Source organism: Aulostomus chinensis, chromosome 19, assembly GCF_037954235.1.
Source record: "Aulostomus chinensis isolate RoL2024-O1b breed Wild chromosome 19, RoL_Achi_v1.0, whole genome shotgun sequence".
Classification (NCBI taxonomy): Eukaryota; Metazoa; Chordata; class Actinopteri; order Syngnathiformes; family Aulostomidae; genus Aulostomus; species Aulostomus chinensis.
Window position 1 is genome coordinate 21,726,004 of NC_141338.1, and position 22,900 is coordinate 21,748,903.

Sequence of the window (22,900 nt, forward strand, 5' to 3'; positions counted from 1 at the left end):
GTCAATAAGAACAAATTTTCAAGTATAAACTGTTCTCTCCTGTTTTGCTTTTAGGAATTAACAAATATATTTATATGTATCATTTCCACAAACTCAAACAAAGAGACATGTCTGCCACTGGACTCCTACTTCGCCAAGACCCTTGCGGATGCGTCTCAACCCCGGGTCCAGGTAGTTGTTGTCACAGCCGGGTGACACCGGCAACCCGCAAAAGGATGGATAGCGTAACCACAGGCCTCAGGAAACCCTTCCAGAACCAGGAGGGGACTGAACAGGTCAAAGCTCGAACATTCCCGACACGTTCATCCAGTCTGACTCCTCTTCCCAGCCTCACTGTAGAGTTTGGTGTTTATTACTGCATTCATTAGGATGTTTTATCAATAACAACACCACAGCTTTTACATGAGTATGTCAGAGAGCCACAGTGACATGAGGTGAATAACTTTTTGGGGGCGGCTTCAGGTAATTTTTCTCTATATTTCATCTCTGTGGAGTTCAGTACCCATCCCAACATCACTTTTTCCACCTTTGGCCACTTTTCCATTTTTTTCAAACTACGTTCGGCCAGAGACTCTGAGCTCTTTTAGAAATGGCCCTGATGCTTCGGTATTTGTCCAATTGGTCAATTTTGCATAATGACATACGTTGCCAGACCGTGCAGTTGTTGTATCAAAATGTGTCGAATCAAACAAGGGAGTAAATGTGTGTGTTTTTTGAGGCAAACCGGTCGGTGATGGCTAACACAGGAACATGGAAATCCCAGCATGGCTGAGATAACGTGAGGACAAATGGAGAGAACATCGCTGGGAGCGTTGCTCCTTTGGCTCATCTCCATCATGGAGGCACACAGTCCAAGACAACTCCAACTGTAAAATTGTAGCAGATCTCTGACTCTTTGACCTCCCTCTGACCTGGAAGGGTCAAGGTAGTTTTGACTTGTGTACATGAATTGTTATCAAGTATTTTATTTTTTTAGAAAGACTGTCTGAATTGTTTGCAGCTGCAGAAATTCTGTTGCGGTGCTCTGCGGTGGCGTTCAGGACCCAAACCACCTGTCAGAGTTGAACTGTTGAAAAAGCGGCATGACCATGGAGGAAGAGGAACATCTCGCCGACCGACCTGACCTGCGGTGACACGACTACTATGCTACCGTTACACCTTTCACATTTCCCATGAGAGGCAACTGGGGTGCAGACATCCAGCATTGGGGCACCACTCTTTCTTTACGCAACTTGGCTTGTGGTGGGATTCCCCCTGGCTCATAGCTGGGACATCTGCCGGAAGGAAGCCAGCCACAGTGGGGATGTGCAGCAGCAGCATGAAGCCACAGGGCAGGCCTGCAACGCAACCGCCGGCCAGGGCCTCAACAGTCTCACTACAGGCTCACACACACACCTTCTACTTATATGCATATGATCACGTGACCTTCAACCGCCAGCATGACGAGAGACCCCAGAACCTAGAGTGTCCTCACAGACTCAAGTAGAGCTGCAACCCTGAGACGTCACCTGACAAGCACCTGGAGATGCATTCAGCACACGGTACGGGACAGCAGATGAATAAAAACTCTAATGGGGCACACGCACACAGTGGACGAAAGAGTAAACATGCATGCGCAGACTGTATGGTTCTCAGTCATAAACAGATTAATTCTCATCCTACAGTCCTGGACACAAACCTGCTTGGTTCCTGACATCATCTCAGCTACACTCTACAAAAACACTTTCTTTTTTTTTTGCTGTCAATATTCACAACTTCAAGTCAAAAGATGTTAGTGAGCCCTTTAGCTTTGCCAGGAAAACCCCTCCACCTGTCAGGAGTCGTTATTAGTTCACCTGCAGCAGGATTCGCAGGTGGATCTAGAGCCAGTCAAGAAAAGGACACTTTCAAATATGCAGTTTATCACCCAAAGGTTCTTCTTAAAAGAGAACAAACAAACAAACAAACCCAATTCCACACAAATGCATCAAACGAAACTGAATTCCAAATCAATTTGATTGAACCCAGTTGATATGTGGCCTGTCACAGTGGGTCCATGATCCAGTACAGGCAATGGGTTAGAATCTGGATCAGCGCCATCATTCAAATATCTGACACCCAATTAATAAAGAATCACATTTCCAGATGAAACTGCACATTTGAGTGTCCTTGTACTGTGGCCAAAGACCCACCTGTCAATCATCCTGTCAGGTGGAGGGAATTTGCTCACAAACGTGGACTTTAACACCAGCAGCCACGTCAAGTTCAGGTAAATGGAGAGAATTCAAATGTTGTCATGTTTTTTTTGGTGAGTGGCAGAGAGACAGTGGGAGCCTCCAGCTGATCATCTCAGATCCTCTGGGCTTGTGACCTGACCAGCTGGAGGAGCAGACATCATCATCCAGCCATCCATCTTCTATACTGCTTACCTCAACTTCTCACAGCCACTGAAGAACCATAATTTAAGAGGGACTAAAGAACCTCCACCAACATCAGAGTGGAATCAGATTATATAGATTTATAATGTGGTTACTCTTAATGGGGTTTTCTTGTTCTTTGAAACTAACTATTGGATAAAATGTCACATCTCACACAATGAGACATGAGCAGAATAAAAAGGATTTTTTTGGGGGGGGCAAGTATAGTCTGTACAAGTGTTTTGTTTTTTCCAGATTTTATCTGAAGTGTGATTTCAATGCTCTCAGTTTTGTCTTTTTTTTCTTCTTTTTAACTGTTTTTCTGAGGGAAATCAATGATCTTTGTTCTCCACTTGATAAACGTTCCATCTCTGAAGATGATTAAACCTCCTGACTTCCATTTCCAGCCGTCAACACCCACTCAGGAGTTTCACGAGCTTCTGCATATACTCGTCTCTCCGTCAAAAACTTGACCACTGGACGCATTCTCCTCACATAGATTCAAATAAACAGAGGGGAGGACACAGGTGTCTGACAGAGGTTTATTTATGAGAGTGTGTGTGTGTGTGATATGGTCTCATGCCCCTCAAGGCTCATTCAAACATGGCTACTAAATGAAGGAGAACACACATAGTAGAGAAAAGAAGGCAACTCAGAGGAAATTAAAGTTTTATGGCTGATTTTGTTTCCATTCGGATTGTGGAGCTAAAGGAGCAACAGTAAACGTTTCCCTCAAATATGGCAGCTACTGTGTTCACACACCTAGCACTTCTCGATCTCCATCCAGCTGTATTTATTCATATCCAGAGAAACATCATGTCACATGACCATCATATGATCATCCGGGTTAGAAGCGTTGCTGCTGAGTAAGACTGAATCAACCTGGTCTGCACGGGGTCAGGTCAGGTCCAGTCTGGTCCAGAAGTACCAAATGGAATCATCACCACAGTCAAGAAACCTTTGGCACATTGAGTCATTTTATCCCATCAGACATTTGAGTCAAATCTCATCCTATTCAGTGAGTCTTGAACAACCTTGACTACCATAATCTAACCAGTTCATCCTCTTCCTCATCTAAGCAGATGGTTTCTGCCAAATAAGAACAAATGGCCTCAAGGCGTTCCTGAGATAATGTGTTCACCAGGACAGATCACCCAAATCCTACCACCTCCAGCCACAGAGTTCAAAAAGTGGAAAGAAATGATCAAAAAAGAAGCATAACTATTTGATTCTGTGGTGAAGTTACTCATCATGTGCTCACACAAGTCATCACAAAAACAGTGGGTCACTGAGTTCTGCTGTAACTGTTCACAGGCTCCTTTCAACATTGGTGCTGATAACCAGGTTGATCGTCTGACCCCAACCAGCCTCCAAGTATTGTACCCCTTAATGTTAAATTTGAAATGGCATGATTTCCTGCGTTCATGTCTTCACAGCTGATTCACGTACGGAGTCAGTCCACCACTGAACTTGTGTTTGCACCAAAGGTGAAGCCAAGTTCAGGCTGGAGGAAGATTCTCAGTCGTTCAGGTGCTTCGAAGTGCTAAATAATAGCAAATGGACGAAATCCGAAGTGAGTCCAGGTGCTGTTGTTTAGCACATGGAGGCAACACGCGAACGTTCAGGGAAGACGTGTCGTGTCCTTCAACTTCATCTGACAGCAGCAGCTTTGGTTTGTAGAAAAACAAAAAACCTTTGTAAATGTAATGTCACAGTGTCTTTTTTGATATTACACAGAATTATATTTCCAGCAAGCAAAACAAACCCTGGGAAGCATCATTCCTACGCAGCGTTAGCAACTTCATGCTAATTGGATGGTTCACTACTGCTAGAGTGAAGTAGTGTGAACCGATGTTAGTAAATCCCGTTAAAGGGTGCAGATGTACTCAGTTCGTGTTAGCATGACTGGTTCCCCAAATCTCACTGTGGTGGTAGATCTGGTCTGGGATCAGCGCTGATGTCCTGCAGTCAGACACACGTCCTCCAGCCCAGACGCTGGAAGCTGTGGTCCAGGTGAGCTGGCTCACTCTCCCTTGTAATGAGGACGCCTCTTCTCCTTGAATGCAGCCAAACCCTCCAACCGGTCTTTAGTGGGAATCACCTTGGAAAAAACACAGGTTTGGTTTGTTGACAGAGACCAGACCCGGACAACAGAGGCTCCCATTTGTGTCACCGGTGACAGCGGCTTCAGAGCTGATTATCATTGTGCGAGTGACGCTTTCAGAACACAAATATGGTGGAATGCAAGAAAGCAAAAACTGATTTCCATCCAGAATGGGGGGAGGGATTTTGGTTTTGGTTCTCTGGTGTGTGCATATTAAGTACCTAGATGGGACAGATTGGCAACTGTCTATATGTGTGTGTGTGTGTGTGTGTGTGAGACTGGCAACCTGAAGAGTAGATTTTTGTTCAAAAGGCCTACTGGTATAAAACACTCCAGAGCACTAAGAGTAGAACACACTCACCTGGGCATAGCAGGCCTCTTCAATGGCCAGACCTGTGGACAGATCCACCTGGAGGAGAGAGTCTCAGTGAGTGTTCACACTGACTTCAGTTCAGCCCGGTACGCCTCCTTTGACAGCGTCTGTAGATCTACCACGAAGTGACTTTACAGAGGAGAATGTGACAGTCGTCAGCCAGTAGGATGCTGGTACTCCAAGTGCCTCACAGGTAATCAGTTCTCCAACTGTGAGTAACCCTCAAGGTTTCTAGCAGACATATTTTCATGTTCATTTTCTGCACAATGTAGTCGTTTGCTGAGGTTAGTCAGGTGTGAGAGCTTCCTCTCACAATAACCGAGCAGCGTCATGACAGATCAAATGAATGTGAGAGTTAATCACACCAGCAGCCTCCGAGCGGTTCTGACAGCATCTCTGTGACTTTCATCTGCCTCTCGGCGCCTCATCGTTACCTCTGTGACCTGGTGCTACTCCTGATTCTCCTAATCCTCAAAGCAGCTAGTCTCCAACGTTTCCCTCCTTTCTATTCAAAAGTCATGACTCGTCCCAGCTATCGTCTTCTGCAGATATTGCTACAACTTTCTGTTTGGTGCTTCTGTCATACCTGGTGGCAGGTGTAACGTCATAGTCAAAGCTTGAATTGAAGGGAACTGATGCAAGAGTGGATGGTATCATTTCCCCACAAATATCACAAAATAACACACGATGCAGTCGACAGTTTTATGATAATATGTTAAAGCAAATAGCTGTCAGTAGCAACTTCCAGTAGCAGCTTGTCTGCTCCTACTGAGCCAAATGGACAAAGTCCAAAGAGAGACGAGTTGGAGGGAAGTCTAACACGGTGCTATCTCACCCGTGGTGCAGGACGTGAAGGTGGATCAGAGACCTACCTCGATGCCCTGGTTGATGGCCAGCTTTGCCATCCTGACTGCAATTGGACCCTGCAGAGTTTTCAAAAGTCAGAATGTCACAAGTTGTTGTATATGTCAGAAACCCTTGTGAATTACAAATGCTGATCAAATTAGACATTCCTGCTCCAAGATTAGTCAACAATGAAACACAATATGTCAAGTATGCGTGTGTGCACGTGTCAGAGTGGATACCTGGGGGTTGATCTCGCGGGCCAGCTCCAGTGCTCGAAGGTAGGCAGCATCTCCACTAGGATTCTGCCCCACAGAATGGTTGACCAGACCCAGACGGCACGCCTCGCTTCCATCCACCACCCGTGCAGCGAAGATTAGCTCCTTAGCCATAGAGACGCTGATCACCCTGGGGAGACGCTGAGTGCCACCTGCACAGGATGGAGAAATGTGATGGACATTAGCAACACATTAGCCTGCAACCGTCTCATCTTCCTTCTACAGTTCAGTCACACTCTGATCCAATTATCCGGCGAGGAGCCGTTAGGGTCTGTCTGCAGGGTCACACCAAAGGTGTTATCATTGTTGTTGCTTCATGGCACAAATAAAATAAACTAAACCTAATTAAATAGAAAGTTCATAAATTCAATCAAAAGCTGCGTCTGTTTTTCATTTACAAATCATTGGAAAACTGCATTTTTATTTCGAGTGTGGTGGTGTGTAAATACGGTTCTAGATGTCCACAGGTAGTGGACTGACTGGCTGTTTCACTCAGGCGTCTCTGGTCTGACTGTATCTGTGAGGTAGTTAACAGTTCCCCTACAAAACATACATAATCGATAAATTCATAGAGCCATGTGGTGTGGAGTCGACAACACGGGTCTACTCCCAAGAGCCGCCCTGACAACACAGCAAAACAAAATCATACACCGAGGTGATGGAACGATGGCCAACTAACAAAACTTACCTGCTCCAGGAATAATAGCTAGTTTGGTCTCCACTAGTCCCATTTTTGCTTCATTAGCTGGAGAGAGATAAAAGGGCAGTGTATTATTCATGATTACAACCAGTGAGGAAAAGGATGGATACCCTGCTCAGTGAGGGGGCAGCTCCAAGACAACCATCTTCACGAATACACATTCTGCAGTTTGTTGAAAACAAGGCGATACAGGAACAGTCAATGAAAAAAAATCATGAGCAACTTGGACTCAGGATCACTACGAAATCAAGGTGAAAATTTGAAATCACAGGCTGATCCAACATGTGAACTTCATCACACGAGCACGTAACACGGTTCTGGAGTGTATTACAGCCCTCACACTCCTACAAACACAGCGTCTTGACAGTTCTACACAGGACCGGGGCCAGGGCATCAGTGACCTCCTGGACAGTCTGCTGCCACCTGGTGGTGGCTGAAGCAACAACACATGACATCCCTGAGGTACTCAACTGGATTCAGGTCTGAGGAACTTGAGGGCATCAATATTTTCATCATCCAAAAACTGCCGACACGCAAACATGAGGCTGGACACTCCCCTGCACCAGGAGGAAGCCGGGCCCCCATGGGACCCGCTGCACCAGTGTAAGCACTTCATCCGAGTACCAACAGTATGGGTATGTGGCTAGATTGTGGAGGTCTGTGCAAACCTCTAAGGACGCGCCTCCCCTCACCATCGCTGACCCACCAAACCAGTCACGCTGCAGCACTCGTATTTGAGCAATTTGATCTGGTCAGTGCAGACCCAGTCCAACCTGGTGCAGATCATCAAGTGTGTCTACAAATTTGAACTCCTGCATATCAAATGTTCATCTGAAATTTGTTACAGCTCAGGAATTATTACTTCCTGTCACGGCCAGCTCACTCAGGCAACTACTGGAGTAAATCACAAGCTGCTGACCCTCACCAGCCTGCAGCTGTCAGCAGATCTGACACTATACAAACGAATGAATCCTGTTGGCCATCAGACAAGTTCATGTCTTGACCCTGAAAATCACGAATGAGCTCAGCTACACTACTGCTGAGCAGCTTACACCATCTCAGCTGCAGTGACACGCCACCTTCATCTCCACAATGGAGGCTGAAGATCTGTAACGATCACAAACAGCTTCAACACACACGGAAGAAGAGTTGGTCCTGACAAATATAGAGAGATGAGTCGAGGGAAGGTGGTAGATTCAAGAGCATCAATGAAACATCACCGCTGAGTCCAGTCTAGCACCCATGACCACGATCCCTCATCTACAGACTTAGTTTGTATTTCCACTGGCTCACTTTGGCTCGGATCGGGTCTGTTTGGCCCAGTTTCCACTGGCCCCAAACCAGAACGAACTATTACCATTTTGGTCCCTGCTCCGCTGGGGTTACAAGTGAGCCAAGCAGGGACTAAAATGTGACATCATCTCGGCCTTGGTGGAATCCTGGACAATTGCTTGGTCAAGTCCTTTATATTTTTCTTGGGTGTTGTGTTTCACCGCTTGAAGCCTTGCCTGTCTGTCGTCCCTCACTTTCAGTTCAAGCAAAAACCACTGACTGAGCAACAGGCATAACGCTGCCTCCATGTTGTCCATTGTTGTTGTTGAGTTGCACACAAATAACGCCGGGGAACTCTCGGCCAGTGAGTCCACCCAAGCTGACGTGGTACCCAGTGCTGGTGGAAACACACCTGACCCAAGCCGAAGTGAGCCAGTGGATACGTGCCCTAAGACGGTTTAGCATCACTGAGATCGTGTCCTGCACAATGTTCTGTCCCTTCAAAATAAAGCTGATCAAGTCTTACAGGCCACTCTGATGTCACAGGCCAGGGCCATCTCCAGGCCTCCTCCCAACGCCACTCCATCGATTGCAGCTATCGTTGGCATGGGCAGGTTACCTGCAGGAGAGAGAGAGAGAGAGAGAGAGGACATGCTACCCATCACAACATACACAAACCCATCAAACAAATAATTTTATACTGTATATGTATATATACACACATACATATACGTATATGTATGTGTGTATATATACACACATACATATACGTATATGTATGTGTGTATATGCGTGTATATATGTATATACACGCATATACACATTGAGTGTATATATGTATATACATGCATAGACACACGTATATGTATGTGTGTATATGCGTGTATATATGTATATACACGCATATACACATTATGAGTGTATATATGTATATACATGCATAGACACACACATATCTATATACATACATACATACACATATACACACACGCACACGTTTATTTTTTAGACACTATAAGCTGGTGTCATCACCCGTTTCCCCACACATGTAACCAGCTAGGATTGTTACATGGAGCGTTCAGTACCCAGTTCGGTGATCAGAGCTCTTGCTTTTGATACAAACGGTCCCACTTCACTTTGGTGCATCTTGGCTCTCTCCTTCAGATCTGCACCTGCACACAGGAAAAGGCATCAGCATCAAACCCACGGCTTCCTGGCACATTTATCTGAGGAGGAAGAGCCCCCCTCCCTCAGAGTGGAGGACTCAGAGACAGTGGCTTGCCACCATCCTACAGTTACACTCATTCCAGCCATCCAGTTACTTGTGTACCGTGTGCTTAATGCTCAGACATTCCAGACCTCACCTGCACAGAAGATCCCTGGGACCAGACTACAAATAATGACGCTGCGCACTCGGTTATTCTTCTTGATGTCCTCCACAGCCTCGGACATCTGGAGGACACAACCACACCTGAAAAACACTTCTTACAAGGGAATTTATTCCCTGACACCCAACAAAAGAATAGAATAAAATGCTTGTATTATTTTGTCTGTATATTATGGAGTAACAACAGTTGTACTGCTGATTACTGATGTAGTCACTTAAATTACATTAATATCAATCACTTTAAAAAGTTATGATGTCACACATACCATTTTGACCACATTTTTACTGATGGCATTTTTGGCTTTTGGTCGATTAATTCCAACAACGACGATACCTGAAAGAGAGCATCACAGCATGATGATGTAACAATTAACAGTAACACACTCCTACTATTAAAGTAAAAATGCATTCAAGTACATCAAAATGTATACCATCTCAAATAAACAGGTACACCACTACACAATTTAGAAGAGAGATTTGCTGCTAGAAAAAGGAAACACGATATGTTGGTTTCAGTGTCGACAGGCTTGAACATCTGCTCCGATTCAGAGCACCTGAGGAGTTTGTTCTGCTCTGAATGTCAATGAGAAGGTGGTTGCAGGGACATGTGAAGAATCTTACTGTCCATTGTCCCTGGAGACAGACAAGAAGATTGAGACTCTTCTCTAGGAAGCTGAGATCCTAGTTAACGTAGCACAATACATTGTAATGAGTGGTAAGTGTTAGCATAACTCCAGCTGGGTCAAAGACCTATGGGGACCCTGACCACCTGAGACACATAGTGATGTGTGTCGTGATGTCAAAGTCATGAGACCGTAATGTAGTTCCTCTAAAATCTAACATTAGCTTAGCACCGCTAACCACTGCATTCAGGCTCCCAGCATCATCAGAGTGGTTCAATAGTGAAGATGATCTTGATGAACAGAGTTGATTTATTATTTCAATCACCCACAATCACATGGAATGATCTCATAGGCTGCTGGTGGAGGAACCGGGAGATGCCAAATTCCTGTTGGTAGAGGAACAAGGAGATGACTACTTCCTGTTGGACTACGAACATACCTCATCTCTGATATGACTACTTCCTGTTGGACTACGAACATACCTCATCTCTGATATGACTACTTCCTGTTGGACTACCAACACACCTCATCTCTGATATGACTACTTCCTGTTGGACTACTAACACACCTCATCTCTGATATGACTACTTCCTGTTGGACTACTAACACACCTCATCTCTGATATGACTACTTCCTGTTGGACTACCAACACACCTCATCTCTGATATGACTACTTCCTGTTGGACTACGAACATACCTCATCTCTGATATGACTACTTCCTGTTGGACTACCAACACACCGCATCTCTGATATGACTACTTCCTGTTGGACTACGAACATACCTCATCTCTGATATGACTACTTCCTGTTGGACTACGAACATACCTCATCTCTGATATGACTACTTCCTGTTGGACTACCAACACACCTCATCTCTGATATGACTACTTCCTGTTGGACTACTAACATACCTCATCTCTGATATGACTACTTCCTGCTGGACTACGAACATACCTCATCTCTGATATGACTACTTCCTGTTGGACTACGAACATACCTCATCTCTGATATGACTACTTCCTGTTGGACTACAAACATACCTCATCTCTGATATGACTACTTCCTGTTGGACTACGAACATACCTCATCTCTGATATGACTACTTCCTGTTGGACTACTAACACACCTCATCCCTAACATGACCAATTTGACTACAAACAAACCTCATCCTTGGCATGACTACAACAGTACCACCTCCCTGCTGTGCTGTATACAGTGAAACCTGGAGTCTTATTTTTTCGAATTGCGCCCCTGTGTAGGACGTTTGAGTGGGGGCGTTACGGAGTGACGTCATTGCGCACCACAGTTACGCTGCCTCCCTTCAGTGGCGGACTGTGCCTATCAGCAGTTGCTGGGACAGTAGCGGTCGTTAAATCCATGTTGTTTCCATTCGAATGGTGTATGTTCGGTGACGCACGCATTTGAATTTAGCGCTGCGGGGAGCGGAACTCACCGGCGTCATCTCCTTCCAGGTACCTGACGCGCAGGTCGTCCTTCGACTCGGAGCTGTACAATCGAGTCGCAGCTTTGGGAGTGACCAGGCGAGTAGGTGACCTGACCCTCACCGAGAAAACGTAGTGCGTAAAGGCCAGCGGGCTGGTGGCAGCCTGGGCACCGAAGGCCTGCAGCAGAGCTTTGCGTCCCGCCAGGACCGCCATGTTGACGAGCTGAGCGCTAGTGACTTTCAACTCTCACCCCGGTCAGGTGGTGCGGTCACGTGACGGAGACGCGGTCTAGACTTGTAAATGCTACACACACACACACACACACACACACACACACATTACACTGAGCCTCTTCATCAACTCTCATCTCTGTCTGTGTATATGCAGTAGAAATACATAGACAGTATATAAACATTCATCACCAGCAAAACCACATTTTCTGCTCTTCCTATGAGTTCTTCTGACTATTATTATCCTTTAAAAGAGAATGAATCCAGCTCAGTTCTCCCTGTTCCTGCGTGGGTTCTCTCTGGTACTCCAGCTTCCTCCCACAGTCCAAAGACATCAAGAGGGGACGAGGCTGATTGATACTCTAAATTGACTGTAGGTGTGACTGTGAGTGTGAATGGTTGTCTGTCTCTATGTGTTGGTCCTGCCATGGACTGGTGACCTGTGCAGGGTGAACCCCGCCTCTCGCCCGTTGACGCTGGGATAGGCTCCAGCCCCCCCGCGACCCTTAATGTGTAGGAATAAGCGGAAGATGACAATGGATGGATGGAATCCAGCTCAGGTGTTACTAGCATCAACTGTGTGTCACTGATGAGGGAAAACTGGAACCTCTCAAATCATGGCCGTGCAGGGCTTCAGGTGACCTATTGTAACAGGACATTCAGGCTCTTACTTCCTGCATATTTTGAGGCCTCATCAATAATGTGCTCCGTGCACATATAGTTGACAGCTTGATCAGTCCTGTCACACTGAGACCTCCCAGATGGTTCCAGTTGCAGAGGCTGAACTCATGACCGCCTCCAGGTGCAGGTTCTTGCTGGGGATCATCCCCAGGAGCTGCCCTTTGAACAGACACACCTCACAGGTTTAGTGAGAGTAGTGGGGGAGTCTGCCGCACCGTCACTTCATTTGGGTTGGCATGTTGTGACTGGTTACCTCACACAAGCCTGCAACTGAGGCTGTGGAGCTGTTACACTTCTCTATATTCTGATCTGTTCAGCAGGAGCAGGTGGAAAAACAGAAGAATGTGGGATTTTCTGTATTTGTGGAAGTAGTTGTGCCCATGGGAGGGTAGTGGTGGTGTGCTCGAGCATGCCACAGCAACTTGAGGCTCAGTTGGATTTCACCTCCTTTTATTTGAAAATGTACAGTGATGTAAACACCACTCAACCCAAATATCAACCACACAGTGCAACAGCAAATACAGTGGAAATGCAAAACATACAAAGGTCATTCAGGAAAACATTTTGATGATTCATGATGATCAGTGGCAGCTTCGCCTGACTCCATCACGGACCCCAGCTGTGATGTCATCAGTCTTTTCTGGGAGGCTACTTTTGCAGGCAAGTCAGGAAGGTCCTGTTTGAGATACGAGTGCTCAGCATCCGAGTGTATATAGGAAGGTACTTTCACCGCCACTGTTGTTACTTTGCTTGAGGTGGCTCCCAGGTTGACGTCCTGCAGCGCCCCCGTGCTGCTCTTGTGCCACTGCTCGGCCCGCTGTGTCCAGTCCTGCATGTTGGTGACCTGGACTGACAAAGGGCACAGGGAGGGCGGGGGGTACTCTGAGGGGTCCCGAGTGGTCTGATAGCACTGTCCCTCAGAAACACTGAGGCGGGATGAGGACTTCCCAGATGCCTCGTACTCTGGGTCGATGGCCTCCACTTTGATCGGGATGCTTCTGGCTTTGATCCGCAGTTTGTGGGGTAAAGCGGAGGGACTGGCATCTGGCACTTTGTGAGTGGAGACAATCACACTTCTGGGATCTGCTGCAGTCGGCGTCAAGCCTTTAGGAACCTGTTGCTCATCCTCACCATCTGATGACTTGCTAACAGCACCGTCGTCAGAGCTCCGAGGGGAGTTACTGGTGGATCTGGTGATCTGCAGAAAGGAGGCAGGTTGAGGGTAGACTCGAGACAGAGGGCTGGCCATGTAGTTCCTGTAGAGCTCATAGGGACTCCTCCTCTCCTGTGCACAGCTGCTAGCCTCTCCTGGTTCCTGCTTGAGCTCTGTGCTCCTGCAGATGCTAAAGCTACCCTGAGTTGCAGTGCATGTCTTGGGCAGGTGAGGTGAATGCTTGATGACTGATATGCAGCTGCTGCGCAGGTGAAGAGGCTCCAGATCCCTGCTGGAAGACCCTTGACCTACGTTGGATGTGACTAATTCCTGGTAGAGGTTGGCAGCAGTGGAGCTGGATAGTTTCTGGATTTCCTGGGCATATGCAGTTGAGCTCATGAGGCCAAACTTCAGCTTCAGTGAGAGCAGCTCCGCCTTCAGGGAGGCGTTCTCCTCGCCCAGAGCCATCAGCTTGTTCTCAAGCACCATGTCATTGATGCGCCGCTTCTCCCTTGAGCGCTTGGCCGCCTCATTGTTTTTGCGCCTTCTCTCCCAGTAGAGCGTATCTTTCTTCTCCTCTGGAATAAACTCTCTTTTCCTGCGACAGGTTGTTTTTGTCTTGAAGGGCATAGCAGAGATTGTGTTGCCCATCAGGTCTCTGTTTGCACCTTGCAGGGCCACCGCCAGCACCAGGGTGTCGTCTCCGCTGTAGGACTCACTGGAGTCCACCTCCTGTTTGATGGATTGCATATTAGCTCTGGTTAGTCAGAACACTCTGAGGTCTTCAGCTGTCCGCTGTCATGCTGGTGTGCAGCAGTAATAGTGGCATCCACACTTGAGGGAATCTGGAGGAACAGACAAATAGAGGCTGTAATTAGGACTGACATCGCACTGAGAACACATCCTGTCCAAGTTTCAAGGCTTTTCATTGGCTCGCTGGACGTTTAGAGTCAATTTTATGAATTTAGGTTTTAGATCTGTTGAGGAGTTGCTGCTGCCTACGTGTCCAATACTTTGATCACTATGCCCCATCTGAACCCCTCAGACCCCCCACCTCTGGTTTCTAAAATGCCCCCAGAGCAAAGGTTCTGAGGCCCCACCTCTTCGACAACCTTCCAGAGAAGGAAAAGTGATCTTCCTCCGGCCTCCTTGGGTTCATGGAGCCATGGAGTTCTCTGCTTCCAAACAAATCCTCGTCTTTAACAGGGACATCATTTATTGTACTTTACTGTTTTATGTTCTATTGATGTGAAGCACTTGGCATATGAACTGTCCAATACAAACAACATACGACCACTACTACTTTTGGCACTAGTGCTAAAACTTTATCACTTGACTAACAGAGGGAGTTCTCATCCAGATTCAGTAGCATCAAGGATCTCTGAGCTTTGTCCTCTGATCCTAGTTGCTGGCAACAAGCCTAAATATCATAACGATAACTCTGGATCTCCATCCACTCTCACACCTTCCTCTCTCAAGGGCACACAGGAAGTCCTGATCACATGATCATCACATCAAAGCATGTGGCCTCCAGCAGGGCACTGACATGTCATTAATAATGTATTTGCTTAGATGCAGGTTATAATCACAGGGGTGGTGAGCATGGATGGGAATCGAAAACTGGTTCTTGTTGAAAACCGGTTCCCAGTGTTTCAATTCCTTGTAATCATTTGCCAACTTTGCAAACCCTTATTGACTCCAGTGGGCATGAATGACATCACCACACACCTTGTGTTGCTTAAGCAAGGAAACATGGCGCCCAAGCTGCACAAATGCTGGAAAGTTTGGTTATATTTCACAAGAAAGGATGACAACAGGGCAACTTGCAATACTTGCAAAGTGGATATTTCATCTAAGGGAGGACATGCTACCAATATGCAGAAACATTTGCACACACACCATCCGATAACTTTGAATAAATGTCGCATTTTCGATCTGCTCCTGAGAGAATCTCAACCCAGCAGCTGCGGCAACGTTCGCATGTCGTCTGCTGTCTATACTGCAGGTAACTCACCAACCAAAGAAGAACCGATAAGAGAATGAATAAAGAACCAAATTGTTAAGCAGAATCAAAAATGGAATTGGAAAAGTCGTATCAGTTCCCATCCCTAATGGTGATATGATTCATCTATTCAATTATTAATAATTCTATCATTTACTCCTCATGTCAGTTAACATCAGCAGCCAGGGGAACCTGAGCAGACCAGTTGGTTCTGAATGTGACCCACTCTGGATCTGAGTTATTACCTCTCTCTCTCTCTCTCTCTCTCTCTCACACACACAGCTGGAGGGATGATTTCTCCCATGTGTGCTTTCTATGGAGGCAACATATGACATCAAGCCTAAATTTGGACCACACGTGGTCCGGAGGGACGGGGACATCGCTGCATCTGGACAGCGGGGCGCGGCGGGAGGGTCACTGTTGGCTTAGTGCAGACCCCCTCCATGGGGGGGATCAGCCCGAACCGCAGCGGCCCATCAACACGTCCCACTATTGGCCCGGATTCCGTCATTGTGTCCCAATTACACAATAACAGTCCCCGGCCCCTCCCCCGTCCGCCTGCCAGCAGCTTCTCTGGCTGCAGACATTATGCAACTTGATCCAGGCAGCAGCTACCGGTATCAACGGTAGCGGTAATCATGTAGATGTGGGCCGGCCGGTGGCCGCCGGTGGGCCCGGCGGCTGTTGCGTGAGACAATGTGGCCATTCACGGTTACATGACATCACTGCTTACTCATGACACCGGCCTGCAACCATCTACGCCCTAGAAAGTCAGCAGCCACAGCACTCGACATGCTAGTGGGCTTAAATAACTTATTACCGGGTCGTTACCGGGTCATTGCCGCCTGACGGCTAACACGGAGCCGTGAGACCGTCCCTCAGGCGCTTGCAGGTTTCCAGCTCTGTGTCGCAATCTTCCGCCAGCAGCAGGCCTACGTGTCCAAACAAACTCCCGGCTGGAGCTAACTAGCCTGACTAGAGACAAGGAAACACGCGCCCCGACGCTGCCGACCCGAACCAGACCTCCGAAGTTCTGAAATAGTTTCGGCCAACAGGAAACAGGGAGACCTGCTAACTTGAGGGCACGTAAACACCACCATCCCACCAAACACCCTCCGACCAAAGAGACAGACGGACCGGGTCCAATGGAAACATACCGTGTCCGTCAGCTGGATGGAGGACAGGGGGAATCACGCTCGTGTCCCGGTACCCGCGTCCATCAGCCGCCCCACACAGAAGCAGGTCGGTTCGGTTCAAAAGTCCCTCTGTCTTCCTCTCCGTCTTGTTCCTCTCAAGGTGGCTCCTGACTCATGGATCTGTGTTACTAGGTCACTGGTTAAGTGCATTGGCAGTGCGAAGGCGAGTGACAGCCGCTGCAGCCAATCAGGAGGCTGCATCTTCCAACTCAAGCCAATCACGTCCACGGAACGCGGTTCGGGGTGTGTCGTCACCTCCACCGTGATGGCGCACTGAGGCACGTCGGTTCTCCTCCCAAGAGGCTCAAACTTCTTTCACTTCAGGACCCCACGTTGACCCCCACCTGAGACGACCTCCTCCATAGACCAGCTCCGGGTTTTGGGGGTGAAGCTGCTCTGGAACGTTAGCTGCCCATATTTCCTACTCACGCACGTCTTGCCTGCCGAAGAACTTCACATTTCGATATAAAAGTCTTTCAAACTGTATCATCAGTTGCCTCATGGAACTCTTGTGTTCCGTCTTTCTCTAACAATTCAGGAACCATCTTTTTGTTTCAGCAGGTGTCTGAATTCCTCTCTCAGACATGAGCAACCAGCAAGACGTTGAGACACAAAGGCACAAAATGAAAAAATAAATCTGAAAATGTAGAGGACCTCTTAGAAGGCCTTCAGTGAACCTTGGGGGTCAGTGGACCCCACCTTGAGAACCCCAACACTCCTTACACCTGAACCAGTTGTGTTTGATGTTTGCTGTTGCTTACATAAAAAAATAGATCCTCAAATATTTTGAGTTTTGTATACAAGGTTAGGAAGTTTTACCACTCCAGTCCATTAAGAGAATCTGCGTGTGGGATTTCAGTTCATTAATTACGTGTAGATTGAGCGGAAACTTCACCAGGCAAATATAGTTTCATGTGATTTAATGGAAACATGTTTGTGCTGGGGCTGCAGGGTGGTGCAGTGGTCAGCACTGTGGCCTCACAGCAAGAAGGTTCCGGGTTCCAGTCCCGGCTCCATCACAGGATCTTTCTGTGTGAGTCTCCATGTTCTCCCTGTTCCTGTGTGGGTTCTCTCTGGTACTCCAGCTTCCTCCACAGTCCAAAGACATCAAGAGGGGACCAGGTTAATCCAGACTCTAAATTGACCGTAGGTGTGACTGTGAGTGTGAATGGTTGTCTGTCTCTATGTGTTGGTCCTGCGATGGACTGGTGACCTGTCTAGGGAGAACCCCACCTCTCGCCTGTAGATGCTGGGATAGGCTCCACCCCCCGCGACCCTTACTGTGTAGTAATAAGCGGAAGATGACGATGGATGGATGTTGGTGCTGCTACCCATGGGAGCTATGTCACGGCCTCCGGATGGTGCATTATACCTCTTTGCCATCCGGCAGGCCGAAGTGGGTGGGGTTAGTCAGACCAGTGGCTGTGAGTCCACCTCCATCTCTGGTCTAAATCCAAGTCCAGGTTCTGGTCTATCAGCTCCAGGGCACCCTGGTTGTGTTCATTTGCTTCATCCAGTTAAAACTTCATGTTTTGCACTGACGACACTGATGTTCCTGCAGCTATCATGATTATTAATAAATAAACGCTTGTTCATCTCTCTGTTGCTCTTTTCTGTTCTGTGGATCTCCCATTTTTTGTGGCTGCTGGTGGGCCAGGTCATGATGGACCGGGACCTTGTCCGTCACCTCACTGTCACACTCAAGCCAAACGGTGGGCCGCAGGCCAAAAGCAAGCCCGCACTGTGTTGTTCTGAGTGCCTTTTGTCTGCACACTCCCGACTCTGCCACCAAATGAGTTCTTTTCATTAGGGGTCCTTTAAAAAAACAGCATCAACAGTGTTTTTTTTTCTCATTTTTTATTTAATTCATATTTTGTTTTTGATATAATTTGTGTATATTTTTGTTTGTTTCATCTGGTTGACCAAGCTTGTGGCAGGTCCTCAGGCCCTGCTTTGGGCAGCCCTGTTTTAAAAACAATTCTTACCCCATTAAAATACTTGTCATTCCTTTTCTGATATTAAAAAGTCCTTAAAAATAATTTCCTGGTGTCTCCTCTTCTCACTGAGTGGCCATGATGCCTCTTTGAATGCTACTGCATGTGTTGTAGTAATAATAATAATGATAATAATGATATCTTTGTATCAGGCCTTGAACAATGAAGTAACAAAGTCCACCAAGAAATGAAAAGTCCACTTTTTCAGATAATATGGTTCTGTTTATTGTTCTACACTTGCATAGGAAGAATCAGTGCAAGCATGATGGATAAGATATATCTGAAAATATTAAATAACAGGAAATTTCTGGTAGTTTAGAAGTAGCGTCTCTACTGCCCACCAGAGAGCGCTAGAGCGTTCGTATTGCACTATGCGACTGAGGTGGGTTGTTCTTTCATACGGAACATGTACATCTGATGGAGGGCTCAGGTCAAGTTCACGAACGTGGGTGTATCTTATCTACACTACATGCTACTATGTTGTATGTGTACTACCTGTCTTGTCAGTATGTCAGCATGCGTGCTGATTGTAACCAGGGTAATATCTCAAGACAATGTTTAAGTTTTAGAAAATAAACATCCATCCATTTTCTTCCACTTGTTCCTATTGAGGGTTGCAGGGGGGGTGGAGCCTATTCCAGTGGCTACAGGCAAGAGGCGGGGTTCACCCTGGACAGGTCACCAGTCCATCACAGGGCCAACATACAGAGACATACAACCATTCACACTCACAGTCACACCTACGGTCAATTTAGAGTCTGGATTAACCTGGTCCCCTCTTGATGTCTTTGGACTGTGGAGGAAGCTGGAGTACCAGAGAGAACCCACGCAGGAACAGGGAGAACATGGAGACTCACACAGAAAGATCCCGTGATGGAGCTGGGACTCAAACCCAGAACCTTCTTGCTGTGAGGCGACAGTGCTGACCACTGCACCACCGTGCCACCTAGAAAATAAACAATGATTCATAATGTTCCCTGTACTGCAAATCAACATTTCTGGCTTCAAGAACTCTCCACTCAACCTGAACATTAACTACACCCTGCTGGACAGGTGACAGGTGTGTTTACGGTGGTTGGGTGCAGGCCATGTGCATCATAGCATCTTCCTGGAAAAGGTTTGAGAATTCCACTCAAGTGTTAGGTTTCCTCCACCTGGGACCCTGATGAGGTCAAAGTCAGGTCTTTGTGTGTGTGTGTGTGTGTGTGTGTGTGTGTGAGAGAGAGAGAGATGGCTGGAAAAGACTCCACACAGAAAGATCCCATGCCCGAGACTATTCACACTCACATTCATACCTACGGTCAATTTAGAGTATCAATCAGTCTAGTCCAGCCCAATTGCATGTCTTTGGACAGTGGGAAGAAGCTGGAGTACCAGAGAGAACCCACGCAGGAACAGGGAGAACATGGAGACTCCACACAGAAAGATCCCACGCCTGAGCCGGGACTCGTACCTGGAACCTTCTTGCTGTGAGGCGACAGTGCTGACCACTGCACCACCGTGCTGCCTAGTCATAAATCCCAAACCCAAAACAAGTTTCAATTCATCTGAAAGCCTGATTCTCAGTTTGTCTCATCCAACCTGGAAAACTCTACAGCCACTCTTATTTATCATTGTGTCCCGTCCTCCTGGTCCTGACTCTGGATTCTGATCTGAATTCTCAGAGTTTCTATCAGTTTAGTTCTAAATCAGATCAAGTCATGATTGTAGGAGACTTCAATGTTCATGAGGATGTTGATAACCACAGTCTGGTGCTGCATTTCTCTCTCTTCTAGACTCAGTTGGTTTCCATCAGTCTGTCCATGAACCGACTCACCGCCACAACCACACCCTCCACCTCCTCCTAACATGTGGAACTGAAGCTGAACATCTAGTTGTATTTCCACAGAACACTTTTATCAGACCATCAATTAATCACTTTTGACTTTGCACTAATCAACTACACTCCACTCAGGAAAACGGTGGTTTCCAGATGTTTGTCTGATCAGGCCACAGCTGGATTTAAGGAAGCAATTCCATTGGTGCTAAATTCAGTGTCATGTCCCATTGTTACAGAGGAAAATGTTGTCAACCTTAGTCCCTCCCAAATTGATCATTTTATCGATAGAGCAGCAGGCATCTTACGAATCTTACGATTGCCCCACTAAAAAAGATATCAATAAATCCAAGGAAACAAGCACCTTGGTACAATTCTGAAACCAGACAGTTTCAACAAAAACTCAGAAACTAGAGAGAATATGGTGCTTCTCCAAACTGGAGGAGTCTCATGTAGTCTGGCAAGACAGCCTTAAAAGTTATAAGAAAGCCCTTCGTATAGCGAGAGCAGCCGACTACTCAGCACTAATAGAGGAACACAAGAACAACCCAGGTTCCTCTTCAGGACTGGAGCCAGACTGACAGAGAGCCCTACCGCACTTAACTGGTTCAGGTCATATTTACTAGGTCGATCTCAGTTCATACTCACTCATGATAATTCCTCTGAAACCACGACAGTCAGTTATGGTGTTCCTCAAGGCTCTGTGCTTGGACCAGTCCTCTTCACTCTGTATTTCCGTCCTCTAGGTCACATGATCAGGAAACACTCAATTAATTTTCACTGCTATGCTGACGACTCACAGCTGTACTTATCAATGATCCACATGAAATAAATCAGCTGACTGAACTGGAGGCCTGTCTAAAGGAGATTAAAAACTTTGATGACCCATAATTTCCTTTTATTAAACTCTGATGAAACTGAAGTCATTGTCCTGGGCCCGAAACATCTTAGAGACACCCTATCTAATGAGACAGGTACCCTGGATGGTATTACCTTGGGCCCCAGCACGACCGTAAGGAACCGAGGAGTTCTCTTTGATCAGGATCTGACCTTTAACTCCCACATCAGCAAATCTCCAGGACTGCTTTCTTCCATTTACATAACATTGCTAAGATCAGACACATCCTGTCTCAAACAGATGCAGAAAAACTAGTCCATGCCTTTGTCACTTCCAGGCTGGATTAATGCGCCTCCCTCCTACCAGGCAGCACCAGTAGGTCCCTAAAGACTCTCCAGCTGGTCCAAATGAGAAGAGACCATGTCTCTGCTGGACTGCTTCTCTGCATGGCTCCCTGTCACATTTAGAATAGAATTCAAAATTCTCCTTCTAACATACAAAGTCCTCAACAATCAGGCTCCTTCATCCCTGACAGAGCTCCTAGTCCCCTATGATCCAGCTAGAACCCTTCACTCCCAGGATGCAGGGTTCCTGGTGGTTCCTAGAGTTTCTAAAAGTAGACTGGAGCCAGAGCCTTCAGCTATCAGGCTCCCCTCCTGTGGAACTGTCTCCCAGTTTTGGTCCGGGACCCAGACCCCCTCTCTATGTTTAAGAGCAGACTAAAGACCTTCCTTTTTGATCAGGCTTATAGTCAGGACTGCTTAGGATGGCCCTTAGATATGCTGCTATAGGCTCAGACTGCTGGGGATCTCCCATGATGCACTGGGCTTCTCTCTACTCCTCACTTCCCTCTCTGTCCTCCTATATGTGTCATATATAAATCATAGTCATACGTATTACAAACTCATCTTCTTCTCCAGAGCCTTTGTGGTTCCCCTCATCCCAGATCCCGGGTGCTGCTGGAGGAGGCTGCAGACCTGAAGAGGCTCCAGCTGCCACCCGTAGCTCCACCTGCTCACGTCCCCGTCTGTCCATCAGTCTCTTCCCTTCTCTCTCTCTTTATCTCTGTCCCTCTCTTTCCTTCTGTATTTCTGTCTCCCTCCATTATCTTTCTTTGTCTCTGTCCTGCTCTCTTTCCCCCCCAACCAGCCAAAGCAGACCTCCCCACTGATCCTGGATCTGCTCCACGTTCCTGCCTTTTAAAAGGAAGGTTTTTGTTGCCGCTGTTGCAGGATGTGCTGCTGATGGAGAATTGTTGGGTGGAGGTTCATTGAAGGAGTTTGGTACTGGACCTGCTCTACTAGTAAAGTGTCATGAGAGAACTTTGTTGTGATTTGGCGCTCTAGAAATAAAATTGACTTGACTTGACTTGGTTGTAATAACAGCAAGGTATGCTGGTGACACCACATGGGAAGTTACACAATGTATTCATTTTGATACTTTTATCATTGCCAGTGCTACCTGTGATTCTTGATGACAAAAGGTTGAACACATGAGCTCGCCAATCAATGAGTAACTGTACTTGATTTCCTTCTTTTACATCATTCCTTTCTTATGATTTATTGGAT

General features: G+C 46.9%; 2 protein-coding genes across 2 annotated transcripts; both read right to left on the reverse strand.

Annotated features, from left to right (window-relative positions):
• Positions 1 to 2,918: 2,918 nt before the first annotated feature.
• Positions 2,919 to 11,680, reverse strand: auh (AU RNA binding protein/enoyl-CoA hydratase). Its single transcript, XM_086187834.1, has 10 exons — positions 11,431 to 11,680; positions 9,620 to 9,687; positions 9,331 to 9,418; positions 9,052 to 9,138; positions 8,493 to 8,585; positions 6,683 to 6,739; positions 5,959 to 6,146; positions 5,746 to 5,796; positions 4,862 to 4,909; positions 2,919 to 4,497 (listed from the first exon to the last, which is right to left on the reverse strand). The coding sequence occupies exons 1-10, from the start codon at positions 11,633 to 11,635 to the stop codon at positions 4,420 to 4,422; spliced, it is 963 nt and encodes a 320-aa protein (XP_086043960.1). The 5' UTR covers positions 11,636 to 11,680; the 3' UTR covers positions 2,919 to 4,419.
• A 1,092-nt stretch (positions 11,681 to 12,772) lies between these two features.
• On the reverse strand, positions 12,773 to 16,836 carry nfil3 (nuclear factor, interleukin 3 regulated). The gene is made up of 2 exons (XM_086187090.1): positions 16,646 to 16,836; positions 12,773 to 14,331 (listed from the first exon to the last, which is right to left on the reverse strand). The coding sequence occupies exon 2, from the start codon at positions 14,234 to 14,236 to the stop codon at positions 12,881 to 12,883; it is 1,356 nt and encodes a 451-aa protein (XP_086043216.1). The 5' UTR covers positions 14,237 to 14,331; positions 16,646 to 16,836; the 3' UTR covers positions 12,773 to 12,880.
• Positions 16,837 to 22,900: the final 6,064 nt, after the last annotated feature.